This window comes from Aegilops tauschii, chromosome 3 (assembly GCF_002575655.3).
Source record: "Aegilops tauschii subsp. strangulata cultivar AL8/78 chromosome 3, Aet v6.0, whole genome shotgun sequence".
NCBI classification, from domain to species: Eukaryota; Viridiplantae; Streptophyta; class Magnoliopsida; order Poales; family Poaceae; genus Aegilops; species Aegilops tauschii.
In genome coordinates, this window is record NC_053037.3 from 400435312 (window position 1) to 400449694 (window position 14383).

At 43.5% G+C, this 14383-nt stretch overlaps 1 protein-coding gene across 1 annotated transcript; it reads right to left on the reverse strand.

Annotated features, from left to right (window-relative positions):
- Positions 1–577: 577 nt before the first annotated feature.
- LOC109766172 (uncharacterized) lies at positions 578–5285 on the reverse strand. The gene is made up of 7 exons (XM_020324936.4): positions 4312–5285; positions 3782–4021; positions 3526–3615; positions 2920–3069; positions 2279–2403; positions 1387–1516; positions 578–1275 (listed from the first exon to the last, which is right to left on the reverse strand). The coding sequence occupies exons 1-7, from the start codon at positions 4897–4899 to the stop codon at positions 1150–1152; spliced, it is 1449 nt and encodes a 482-aa protein (XP_020180525.1). The 5' UTR covers positions 4900–5285; the 3' UTR covers positions 578–1149.
- Positions 5286–14383: the final 9098 nt, after the last annotated feature.

A 14383-nucleotide genomic window follows, 5' to 3' on the forward strand; every position in this document is an offset into this window, starting at 1 on the left:
GACAAAACTTAATTATGTAACCGATGTGCTTTCGGCTGAGGCTGCAATTCTACGGGAGGGTCTCAAACTCGCAAACACGGCTGGTTGTAACTTGTAATCTTGTTCGAGTTCAAACAGACAGTCTAATTCTTGTGGAGGCACTACAGCAAAACTTGGGGCACTCAATGATCGCAGCGCCAATCCTAGAAGATTGCAGATTACTACTAGTTGATTTCAGGAAGGTCGTTTTGGAGCATTGTAATCGAGACTCTAATAAGGTTGATTTCGGGAAGGTGGTCTTAGAGCATTGTAATCGAGACTCTAATAAGGTAGCTCATGTGTTAGCTGCACGCTTTTATTTCTGAACTATCAGAAAATTATGTAAGCGTTATTTGATTTTAATAAAGCTAGCCATGATGGCCTTTTCCTAAAATAAAAAGGAATACGTTGTGCTCCACCCACTAATTGTAGTACACTTATAAGAGACTTGACTTCTCAAAGTTCTATATGTGCGATAGTCAGACGTCATACAACTACACTTATAAGAGACTTAGACTTCTCAAAGTTCTATATGTGCGATAGTCAGACGGCATACAACTAGGCAAGGCAAAATAGATTTGTCAGTTTCGCCAGACAAAAGTATATGCCAAGTCTTTAGTAAGGGTTACATGTAGAGGAATACAAGAGTGCAGGAAAAAAATAAGCACGCCAATTCATCCACCCAAGTTCACCTTTGTCACAAAATAAGCACCAATCAACAGCGGTGGAGACAAAAATCCAGCGTAGGTCACAAAATTGGCAGACAATCCAGCACCAACAACTATCCAATTTGCCAATCTTCTTTGCATGACACATAAGCAGTCCACAAGCATTTCCTTTGCCACCTTACAAACAGCGAACTAGGCTTGAGCTTATTTTATCTCTACTTCCCTTAGGAAGTGCTTGAACTCGTGATTGCTTCACCAGTCTCTTTGGGAAATATGGTCGTCACTGCCTACATATGTAATAGACCGGTTGATTTGCTAAGTCAAGACCTATGGCCACAAGAACAAGCTGCATCTCACTTCCGCATACATGTAACGGGCCGATGCGCTACCCCAGCAGGGGTGGAACATCAAGATTAGTGGTGGTGTTATGTACAATGGGTATGTACAACTCCTGCGCAGGACTTCAAATCTCGAAACCGCCATTTAATTGCACAGATAAAGATGGCCTTCCAATGTTATTTAGAGGTGTTTCCAACGTGACTACTACTCCAGAACTGCCCACTTGACCATTCCACTTTGACCGCCCAATCTGCCATATATAGGTGGACAGGTTAGAGCGAATGTATAATTGAAGCTACAACCAAACTGTGGTATTAGAAAAGAATCGAGCAGATGCCTTGTTTCAATGAGGAAAACTTACAGAAAGAGCAGTAAAAGCTGACGGATTTCTTGAGCAGGATAAACCACACATAACATTTAGTTCCTCCTTTAATGAATGGATGACCTCTGCACGTACCCCAGGATCACTTCCTCCAAATGTAGGGCATACACTGTAGAGTAGAATGCCATGAAGAGTGTTAAAACAAAAACAAAAATACAAGGATGAACAAAACTAAACTAACCCCCCAGCACAGGGGACTTTTTTTAGTCTAATAACACAAGAGGATGTAAGTTGATCAATGGCATCTGCTTAGCAGTCTCTTGGTCACTGGAGGGTAAACGTTAAGAAAAACAGCACTGTCCACCCAGAGGCCCATAGTTTTAGTACTCCCTCCCTCCGGAAATACTTGTCGGAGAAATAAATGTATCTAGATGTATTTAAATTCTAGATACATCCATTTTCATCCATTTATGCAACAAGTAATTCCGGACGGAGAGAGTACTAAAATGAGCCAGCGATGCAAAAGCAAACATTTAACAAAATCCCTTAAAGCCAATACCATCCAGCATCGAAAGAATTTCTCATGTTCCACAAGATTAATGCATACAAAAAAGAAGCAGCACATACTTATTCTATGTAGTGAGAAAAATAACAATAGAAGATTCTGGTCAGAAGTTCAAAACTTTGATCATTAGCAATGGGAGATTCTGATCTATCCTAGCAATTCATTTATCAAAAAGGAATGCAATGCTGCATCAAAAAAAAAAGCTGCAACAAAGCGTGCTTTTAGCATCATATCAACACATCTAAGATAGTAGCAAACATCGCAAAACAATTGTCATTCACATTCTAACTCATTTGACCATATAATATAGGGCAAGATGTAACAACAGAAGGCCCCACAATTATCCAAATGCTTTCAGTGAATTACCTGACTTGTATGCTGGGCCTCACCATAAGACCAGATCTCTTATATGCCAAGGCTTGAGTAACTCCAAGTGAAAGAGATTTGTCAGGCCATTGAAACATAGGAGTGAACCTTGTTCCTCGCTTGTTCTTGAATAAGGAAGAAAAATATAAGAGTAAGGTTGAAGGTTACCAAAGGTCAAACTTGTGCTAACTAATATTGAAAAAATGTAATGCAAGAGAATTAAGAGAGAAGTCACTTTGGTTCTTAAGAACATGAGAAGATCACTGTAACAGAATAGATCATAAATATTTGTTCTTGTGTCACAAGAAATGAAAGATAGGACGAATATGGTAATGTGCAAATTTATGTGCAGCTCGCTGTATGATAAAATGTCACCAGACCACATCTGACATGGATAGTGTTTTTGCAAACAAATCACTGTATTATCAATTAATTATTACAGCAGAATTCCAATCAGACACTGGTCAAATGCTTAGAACTTATAACTTTGCTCTACATATGACTAGCAGAAATTTATTTTCAGAAATGGCAGCAGAAATGCAATCTTCTAGGAGAAGCTCACACCCCATGGGCATTGACTTACAGAAAACAGTACATTTTGATGATACAAATGACCTTAAGGGAACTAAGGAAACACTAACCTTGCAAGAGAAGCTCATTCTTGTTTCTCCTGGGAATTTCCCGTGAGCTTGAAGCAACCCACCAAACAACGGAACAAAACCACTCGCTGTTATCCCTTCTCCAGCAACGTACGTTACTTGCCCATTAGGGAACTGTAGATCCATAAAGGACTGTAACAAAAAGATGTCATTCTATTAGATAAAAACCAACTTATAACAATAAATATCCCAACTAAGTTACGCCTGTTAATAATTTTAAAAGCATGGTTAGCATTGTGAATGGCGTAGATATTTTATAGAATGCAAGACTCCTAACCAATTCTACTGGCCAGTGAAAAATGCTGGCACACTAGTTGTGCAGAACAGAACTATTACTCACTGGTTATCAGATGGAATAAAGATACAAAGAATTCAACTGGACAGGCTTTTCTAGCAAATAACAAGATGTGCAATACCCACTAACCAAAGAACCATGGCAGCATATATGATTCATCCCGCTACTATAATGCAAAGAAAGCACATCGGAAAGCCCAAACAGTGCCGATTTCCAACTCAAACACATCACAGCATATGAGAATAACTGTAGTACACAGAAACTTTAATAAAAAAAAACATGCTCATACTTACGCAAGCTACTGGGTTAAGACACATCATCGACATCATCAGCCATCTTCTCTGTTTCGACCAAATAGCTGGGCAGAGGGAATGCACTCCATTCTGCATATGAAACAACCACTTTTCAGTAAAAGATCCAGGATATATAATACGGCGTAGCATATAAGAAAACGAAGAGAACATGAATTTCCATAAAACAAAAGCATGTACCGAATAATGAATGAATGGGTTTAACATATTGGGAGAAGGCGACATAAAGGATATGTACCTTGCGATCATAGCCATACCACAGCAGATGTTGCTTTGACAGATGAACAGGCAATAGGAGTGTTGAGTCACGAACAAATAGCAAAGGCCCCAACTGAACAAGGTAAAGGGGCGAAGTATCGTTTCCAGAAGTTGAACCGCTGCGTGATGCCTCTAGCCTCCACAGGTCTCCACGAGCAACAACAGAACTCTCAATATCATTGTTTCTGGTGCTGTATGTCGCTGACATATTTACGGTACCCTGAATTCATCAAGAGAAGAGCAAAGTATTATGTTGTGTCATGCCTGTAAAGACGGCTTGGCTCTAAACAAGCAGAGGGATAATAATAAGATTCACATAATCCCAACAATTCGAGTCCATCAAAATTCCTAAGGTTTAGCTTACATATTCTAGACACTTCAGGAATAATAAGATTGTGATTCTAAGATTTTAGTACTTACAATGGGAGTAAAGGCTGAATTAAGGCTGTGAGATGCAAACATACTCAAACCCACAATAGAACTAGGGAGTAGGAAGTAGTTGAATCGTACCTTGGACTTCTTAAAGTTTCCGAGGGTTCCGATTTCGCAGCCATATCCGTCATCGTCTTCATCAAGGTCGTCCCCGCCTCTAACACCACTGACAGTCGACGCGGCAGCGCTTCCAGTCGCCGCGGCCGCAGCGGCGGCAGCCGCCTCGAGAGGGCATCTATCGACGGCCCTCTCGGAGGAGAGGCCGACGGCCCCCTCCGCAGAAGGGGGCCGCGGCTGCAGCTTGCGGCGGCGGATCTGGGCGCCCCGGAAGGGCACGGGCAGCTGGCGCACGGCGTGCTGCACGGCCCCGCCGACGGACGTGCCGATCTCGACGCCGGCCTGGCCGAGCCTGCCGCCGATGTCGATGACGGAGGCGACGGCGGCGGTGGGGAAGAAGTCCTTCCCGCCGGCGGCGGCGGCCCCCCGCGCGGCGCCGAAGGGCACGACGGGGAGGTCGATCTCGAAGGGCATGAGCTTGTGCGAGACGGGCGGCCACGGGAACTGCGGCGGCGCCTGCAGCAGGCCCGTGAAGCCCTGCGCGAGGCGGTCGGCGATGTCCTGGCCGTGCCGCTGCACCCCCTCCCACGCCTCGAAGGAGATCTCCATGCCTCGGGGGGGATCCCCTCGGAGCGCAGATTCAGGGCGCGGTCGAAGGGGGTGATGGAATCGGAGAGGCGAGGGCGGGGGCGGGTGGAGGGGGGAATCGAATGGGGAAAGGAGGAGGAGGAGGGAGAGACGGGCGGGCGACGCCGACGCGTTGATAATAATAGTCGGGCTAGTGGTGAGGGTGGGGGGGAGGGGGGGAGGGGATAATGGGGCTTGACCTGGTCGACGTGGATCCACGGGCGCGAGGGGTCACTGGCAGCGATTCGGCCGCGTGGCCCCGACGCCGCTTCGGCTCACCGCGCCGGAGTGGATAAGAACGGGAACGGCCGGCGCCCCGCGACAAGCAAACCAACGCCGGGGGTGCGCACGCCGACCTGCTCCTGCTTATTCGCCGCTCGGTTCCACTTTCACCTCTCTTGTCGTGAGTGGGGAAAAAAACCGTGAATAACAGCAATCTGCTGGGGGAATTTGGGTCGGTTTTTTGTTTGGTTTGGCTGGGTTGCGGCTGGGCTGGCGTGTTGGGTTCGGAATAGAATGCCGCCGGACTGGGCTTGGGCAGAAATGTTGGTGCTGTCCCCCCGCGTACCGTGCGGTGCAAGCATGCACGCGCGTTGTCTCTCCTGAGTTAGGCGGGCGCGCTCTCGTTGTCTCCCCCGATTTGTACCGGTGACGCCGTGCCGTGTACTGCGGCCACGTACCCGGAGTGGCAGTTCCTCGTGGCGACGCATGACGGGTTCTCGTTTATGCGTCTTCTTAACTGAAGCACGGGATCTTGAGAGGACGAGCCATCAAAGCGTGCACGACGACGGAGTACCGGCTACGAAGTTTGGTCATTATCACAGGCACGACCCGTGCTCTTGGCGCAGCGTTGCTTTTGTTTGCGCGGAAATGCAAACTATGATTGAACTAAATACAAAATCTGTATCTAAATACAAAATCTGATTGAACTACAAAAACGTATATTTAGATAACAGGGGGAGTACTTATGATTTTAAAACAGTAGGTGCTCTGCGTTGAAGCACCGATGATTTTTGCTTTTGCTATATGATTCTTTTTTTTATCTATAAACATGCTCTAAGGCGACGCGATGCGGCTAGCAATATCATATTCTTGTTTATGCGCTGCAGCTGGCCAAGACTGAAGTCTCAGAAGAACGTAATGTGGACGGAAGATAATTGATGTCATTGTTAATCTTGCAATGGACTTTGACGGGTTCGATGGCTCGTTGTTTTTGGTAGAGCCAAATGAGCTTACGGAACGCGGCACCTAACGCATAAACAAAGGTCGATGCCTGATGGCAACGACTAGTTGTGATAACACTATACAATTTGCTAATGCGATGGTGATCACACAACTAAGACAAGGATGGAACGCGACCGAATGTTAAAGCTTGGCCGCTTTCTCTCCCATTTGGGCAATGCAACACCTTGTTATTATTACAAGAAAGTAATACACGTCCAAGTGTCCATGTAAGAAGTGAAACGTTCAGTAGTTACAGTATTCGGTAGGCACTACCATGCACGCTCTGGTCTGGTAAGCTCGAATTCAGGCACGAGTTGGCCTTTGCTGCGGGAAGCTCAAATTCCGAAACAAGTCCGGATGGAAATGTCGCGGTTGTTCCAGAACGAGCGATGGTGGGATTGGGACCCGTGAGGACGTGAACCTCTCACGCGTTCCGTTGATGGCAGCGGCAGCGAGTTGCCGACTGCGAATCTGTGATGCGTGATGCTCACCTTGCGGGCCCTTCCTCTGTCAGGAACTGAAGCCGCAGAACGTATCGGGGATATTTTCACGGTCTATGACGAAGGGCAATAGATGGGATATTTAAGCGTGGATGACAAAGCATGATGCAGTAGATAAGACCATCGTATTCGTATATGCCTCAGTGTTGTGGAGCGTGGACAATAGCGAACTGCCGAGTCATGGAGAAGAGCGAACTGCGATTCTGTAGCTAGAACAACTATGGTAGAGTCGTCATATGGCCCGAATCATCAATACGACGATTTTACTCGAATACTCAACTTTAGCAGAACCGCCACATAGCTTCCGATCGACATAATTTACAGAGTTCGCTCCATAAATGAGCAAGTGGCCTCCATATTTGAAGGTTAGAATGGTCAATATGATGCTCGCTCCAAACCCAACCATTGGCGCGAGACCGAAGTGTCAGCTTCTTCCTCCTTGCATCGCGCGTGGGATTTGTAGCAGACCTGTCTCCCATGCACCAATGTTGAAGGGCACTCGGCCATTAATGCAACTTTATCGAATTTCCGTGGCCGGCCCATTTGTTGATAGCCACTTGATATCATCTCCTGACTTGTGTGTGAGTGGGCCGGGAGGAGCCGTGTGACTAGTCGTGACAGTTTGAGCAATCTGGATATGCCGGACAGGACGCGCCTGAGTTTCTCACCAACAACCAGGAGGTGTGTGAGCCGCCCTTTGATCGCCCGCCGTCGGTGGGAGCTCTTTCTTCATTGTCAAATTCATCCCTCGCCAAATCATGTTATGGTCACTTGATTGAAAATATAAAGTTGGCATGTTGGAGCGGGAGTTTTATTCCGGTTGAGATAGCTCGTTCATAAAATAGGGTTTCTCATTGTATTGCTAATTACGCTCGTATGGCTCGCAGCCCCGCTTGTTGGTTACAACGATGTCCCCTTTTCATTCTAGATCTTGTATAAGGAGACTATAACCTCTATTACTTTGGAACAACACTCTTTTATCCCCGTAACAAAATATTGCATTCATGTTGTTGTTGTTGTTGTTGTTGTTGTTGTTGTTCATAAACCAAACTAGTGAACGAAAAACTACAATATAAAATTGCAAGATCTAAAGGAGATACCCTCTAGTACTCACCTCTCCGACAACATCACTAGAAAAGAACTAGATGTCTACTACACAATTTATATTGTTGTAGACTATTTTTAGCCTCCAAGTGGAGAATTATGTAGGACAACAAATTTTCCTTAAGTGGATGATAAAAGTGCACCTCATCAATATGCGGGAGGTGTGGGATGATTGCATTCTCCTCTCAAACAATCCTGCAAATAAGGTACACATAGTATCTTGTGTTCCAATACACCTCATACAATTGTCGGTTGTATAGTTACATTAGTTCGGCGAACAGAATGACAAGTTTGATGATAAATGACTAATATGGATGTTAAATATTTTTGTATTTTCTGAACAACTTAAAACAATGAGATAATAAGATAAAAATGTGACTGGAACGAGGTTTGCAATGAATGGTAACACAAGCCTAAGGTACGTAGCTTCAGTAGTTTCAACTCCCAATATGACATTTCACTAAAATGCATGATACAACTCACAACTTTACTTTCGATTGGATCAAATTGAAAGAGATCTCGTAGGTTTATAAATAGCAAACCACTTCATAGTTTTTTCTTCTAATCTTAATGTATTGATCTAGCTCAGAGATTATAGTAAGAAAATACCATATCAGTTCATCTCCTTCGACATAGGCGTAGTGTTGGTCCTATGTGATTTTACTATTGTCGGCATCACTACACAAAAAATACACTTCCGTGATGATACGTGTTCGTCACAGTAGGTCACGTTTTCTGTCATGCATGTACATCCATGACAATTTTATGACAAAATTAAGATAGTCATACATGTGTTATCGTAGAAGTGTTCCATAACATTACCAAAATTATCATCACGGAAGTGTCCACTTCCATGACGATAAATCACGCGTCATAGAAGTGCTTTTGTCAAGGGTAACCGACACGTGGGATCCACATAACGGGTCATCGTTAATTTATCGGGTCTGGTTTTGGATCCGATAACCCGCTAACAACCACGACCAATGGCGATTTTCCACGGGTAAAATTCTCATTGACCGATGGAACCACGTGTCAGCTCTGCGTTTTCACAGATGTGACTCATCCAATAGGCGAGATGCGCCTATGATATACTGACACGTGGACCGGCCCAGAAATGGCCCATAATGATTAAATGGGCCGCCCAGCTAAAGGCCCACAAGATTTTGAAGACACTAGTGGGCCGGCGCGTTAACAGGCTGCCATGTTTGGGCCAAATGCCGGCCCATATTTGATCGGGTCCATTAACAACCTGCCATGTTCTGGGCCTAATAAGGGCCCATACAAGATCCAGCCCGTTAATAGCCTACCACGTTCTGGGCCATATTACGGCCCATATAAGATCCGACCCTTTAAGAGCTTTTCATTCTTTGGGCTAAATTATGGCCCATACCAGATTTGGCCCGTCAACTGGACGCTGTGCTTTTGGGCCCACTTGAGGCCCGGTTAGGATTTCTGTTTGCTAAAGGCCCATTTGCTAATGGCTTGATATTAGTTTCGGCCTGTTAAAGGCCCGTTTAACATTTCGGCCCTATATTTATTTTGGCATGTTAAAAGCCGTCATATAGTTGGGCATAATTATGGTCCGCTTTGCATCCGGCCTGCTCACAGTCGATAATCTGATTGGGTCAAACAAGGACCGAGACAATTTTGGCCTGTTAACGGCCCGTGATGTGATTGGCACAATCATGGGCCAGGGTCTATTTTGGCCTATTGTCGGCCTGTGAGCTGTTCGGCACGTTTCAGGCCCAACCTACTTTTCAGCCTACTAAAAGCCCATTGAATTTTCTTGCCAAAATAGGCCCGACGGTTTACTCGGCCTATTAAAAGCCCGAAACTACTAGTGGGCCAGTTTACATTTAGGCCTGTTAACAGACCAAGATGATTGGGCCCATGATGCGGCCCATATATAGTGATTTGCATGATGGCCCGATTATGTACCGCAATTTTACGGTTTTGCGTGTTTACTTTTCATGAGCGAAGACAGGATATATATACAGTAAAATAACTGCAGCATCATGAATAAGAAAAAACCTAGACTATACAATAAAGAAATTACGGTACATTACATCCACTGGGCATCAAAGTTTGCCACTTTGATAATAAAGCACAAGCAGACAGCAGATTACATACACTGGGCATCAAAGATTGCCACCAGTGCAAATAAACACGCCGACAAAATAATATACAAAACCGATAGCACTTCAATAGAGTTCACGAAAGGTTAGCCCTGCTCGGGAGCTGCAGCGCAAGCATCTGAGCAAGCTGATGAGACTGCGCTTGTTTGACGCTTATATCATCCTCAATCTGAAAGAGAAATAAGCAGACAGATGACAGGTTTTGCACATATAAGTATCCGTGCTGACAATTCATCACATTTCTTATTGGCGAATAAAGAGACACGGTTTAAAATAGCATTAACACAATATGGTATTGTTTAGGTTAAGACATGGCAGGAAATGACATTGTGAAGGAGTTGGCAGCTTCAGAACACCACTGGATTACAGATCAAGAACTCATAAGTATCAATGGTTAGTGTGATGTCAATTTATCCCATTTCAGATTGGCAAATAAAGAGACAGTTTAAATAATAGTAGAATGATATGACATTGTTCATAGTTAAGACATTGCAGAATATGATATTGTGTTGTAGTGGGTAGTTTCACCACACCACTGGATTACAGATCAAGAACAGAAGCATACATGCAGTGCAAAAGAAGATCACTTGCTCTGTATAGTTTAATTTACATGGTATGAAGAAGGAACTTGGTTGTACAACTGAAAACTTAAATTGAGAAGGACAAACTTTTGTTTATGAATTTCATAATAAACTTTAAACATGCAATTTGAGGCAAACACCAAAAATAAATAGCTGTTGCAGTCATGCCTAACCAAATATACGCAACAAAGTTTGAAGGTTTGAGAAGGACAAACTTACATTAGTGGTGAAGACCGGCTCTATAAAGCCCTTGTCCATGCTGATGGAGGGGGCAATTCAAGAAGTTTACCACAGAATCTTCTTCATAAGCATTGCCTTTATTCTACATTTTGTTAAGATTAAATATAGATGTGATAATATAAGAAGAAATGGAGAATATTTAAGATAAGATGAAGAGTGATGCTACATAACCAAGTAGCTATAAATGTAAGTAAAACGATACAGGCAAAAGGAACAGCCAAGAGCAATGTAGAGATAAACTTCTTCAATACCATTGGTGTTATACACCTTATGATAAGAGTAAATATAGATCTGATGTGTAGAAAATGGAGGGCAAAGGAAAATAAGCTGCAGAGTCACTGGTATGCGTCGGTGCTATACAAACGGTTTTTAACCCTTTTCCGCGACGGCATTTGGAACCATCGCCAAGTGAGTGTGGTCGATAGGGGGTCCTTCCCACACGACCCAGAAACCGTCGGGGATAGGGAGCCAAGATGCATATACAATATTCCTACTCGTTTGTGCTCGCATTGCCATCGCAGTCGGTATTCTGTGGTGCTACGTTTATGATGCGCGACCCATCACAAACGGTTCACTATTGTAGAACGTGTATGATAAGCATACAATCACACACATTCACTTTTCCCAAACCGTATGCGATAACTAATTAAGAAGATTAGCTAATCGTCGTACGAATGTCAGAAAGGATTGCGAAACGTCGGACCGTCGTAACATCGTCGTACACACAACTATCACACACGCTATTCTGTGGTGCAACGTTTACGATGCATACTTCATCAGAAATAGTTCATGGTTGCGAATCTTGTACGATAAGGCAACTAACACAAACGTTTAGTTTGCCCGCACCGTTTGTGATATTGTTTGACATTGCACATGCTTTGCAAATGGCAACTATGTGCATGCTTGCACACGTTTCCTCTCTGTGAACCGTGTCGGATTATGGTGTATATCGCAAACGTTTGTGTTTTACCAACCGTGTGTGCCGTAATGACCTGGAGGACGTAATTTCATCGTAATTTAATTGCGGCTATTTCAAATTGTACCGGATTTGGATTTGAATTTGAATTTGAATGCATGTTGTAGCTTTGTTCATATCTATCAGGTTCAAACAACAATGCATTATTCGATTCATAGGTACATATGTTCAAGAATTACATAAGAACCAAATAAAGAATGATGAACCACAGTTGCATACTTGTACTATTAAAGACGGTAAAGAAAGAGGCGAAATACATTCTGGTTGCTGAACAAGGTGAAGCGGAATGCCCATATTGTGCCCTCCTCCATGCAGAAGGCACACACGACTCTAGTCCAACCCCTTCTGGTGGCCGACCGCCCATCCTTCACGGTCTTCATGAAGACATCTAGATAATCATCATGTTCTGGTAGAAATACTTTAACCTTTGCATGCCCACCAATCATGTAGTTTGAGAGGTAATCTTGAGTAAACTGCTTTGGCAACCACTACTAAGGAAAAATATTCAGACATTGTCATCTAACACAACTCATTATGGGCAGTAAAAAGAAGGCTGCAGAGTTCTTACTTACCATCCTACAGTTCGCTGTTGTCTTGGATAAGGTGTAAAGAAATAGTTTAATTACCATATTTTGACTCATTTTACTAATACTCTTTATCAGCTTCCTCACTTGATGCTGGTTCATCGATATCTCATTACCCCATACGCAGAAAGGGTCAAAGTGCGGATCTTTACCAATGACATATGTACCTAAAAGCACCAAGTTAATATTAGAAGCTAAACAGCAATTGCACAATGATGTAGTACAACACTCTTTTATAATATCTTATAACATCCAATATACTCACATATTAGATGAATTGACATCTTATTATGGGCTGGAAGGAGTTTATTGCATTCTTACAAATTATCGGCTGATTAACTGCTGCTGTATCCATGGGTTAGAGTTAGTTTGAGCTAGTTCGGGCTCAAATAGCCCTAAAGTATATCCAAACATGAGGGCTAGTTTGAGCTAGTTGCATCTAACCCACCCCAAAAAAATATCCAACCCAACAGGTGCCAATTGGAGCTAGTTCTCCTAGTGCATTTATTGTCAATCTAACCCTGTCATCCAAACACCTCTTTGGATGGAGTTAGTTCAGGGTTAGTCATGAGCCAGAAACTAACTCTAACCTCTAGCTAAGTTGAGTATCCAAACAGGGTTGTGTTGTTGTTATTGTTGTTGCTGTTGCTGCTGCTCTTCTGCGTATATCTAGACCTCATCAAAACATTAAGGTAACACTCTTCCTTGTTGCTATGTAGCCTAGGATTGCATATTTAGACATTAAGTACAGTGCATGTTGCTATGTAGCCTCATATATATTACATGTAGCCCTAGTTAACCTAACGGTAAATGGGTTACAGATATATTCAGTTAAAAGTCTGATTCACCCATTAGTCCCTTATCAGCCCCCGCCCTATATGGTACCAGCTACCGATATCCTGAGTAGTGAGTACATATAAGCCATGGGATGAAACTAACCTCGATGAAAAACAACAGTCATTCCCAAAATTGTCATGTGTAGGTACATCGAGAGGCATGTTAAGCACAACAGGCTAAACATCAACCAAAATTATCCATGGCAGACAAAATAATCTCCAAGAGATAGCTTCAGTGTGCAGGTTTAAGCACGCTAGTAAAGCAAAACAAGTGGAAAGGTGTGTTAACTGCAACAGGTCTAACATTTAACAACAAGCAAACATAGTCATTTAAATTGGTATTGTGCCGGTCTAAGTACACTGGTTATTGTTAAATAAAAATGGAAAGGCATGTTAACTACAAGATGCAGCAACTAAATCTAGTCATTCATAGTGGTATTGTTGAAACTGGTACTGATGAAATTGAACTGCACAGTTCATACATGCACATATAGAACATCACGTTGTGAATAACTGGAATAAACAAGGCATACTACAAACAACCAAATATAGCATTTGAAACTGGACATATGCTAACTACAAACAACCGAACAATCAAAAAACTTTAAAAGAGGCATATGCTAGCTATAACAGGCTTAACAACAAGCAAATATATGCATTCCTATCGGTATGTTTAAAACTGGATTGATGAAATGTACTAGACAGTAAATAATTGCACATATAGAGCATCACATTGTGAACAACTGAAATAAACAAGGCATACTGCAAACAACCAAATATAGCAATTAAAACTGGACAAATTCTCACTACACTACAAAAGGGACTCGACAAAACAAATCATGGGTTCCCCCCTGTGAAGAGGCACGACAAAACAAATCATGGGTTTCCTCACTTGTCACAGATGGGCTCGTTCCCGTGGGAAGAGCACGGACCCTGGATGCGCCCCATGTTGTCGCAGATGGGCTCCTTCCCCTTGGAAAAGCACGGCTGTACGATAGAGAATTTGATAAGTCAATGATTTTTTTCCGTCATTGCAGGCTATCATCAACAAAAATAAGATGGTTCGGGGCAGTGGGTGCCCTCCCTGATGTCGCAGACGGGCTCTTTCCCCTTGGAAGAGCCGGAGAGGGTGCCCTCCTCGTGGTCGCCGTCGATGAGGTCTGACTTGGAAGGTATGGATCCCAAGCCAGCGTCGCAGAACGTGTCCTTCAGAAATGACAAAAGGGGCTCGATGGCGATGTATGATGGCAAATTGTTGACAGCGAGCCAGAGGAGATCAGCGGCGG

Bases quoted from the DNA above. Each gene is read 5' to 3' on its own strand.
- LOC109766172 (XM_020324936.4), bottom strand. From the start codon at position 4,899: ATGGAGATCTCCTTCGAGGCGTGGGAGGGGGTGCAGCGGCACGGCCAG. The intron at 4,022-4,311 runs GTACGATTCAAC...TGATGAATTCAG, and splicing joins GAAACTTTAAGAAGTCCAAG to GGTACCGTAAATATGTCAGC. The intron at 3,616-3,781 runs GTACATATCCTT...TTTCATATGCAG, and splicing joins GGTATGGCTATGATCGCAAG to AATGGAGTGCATTCCCTCTG.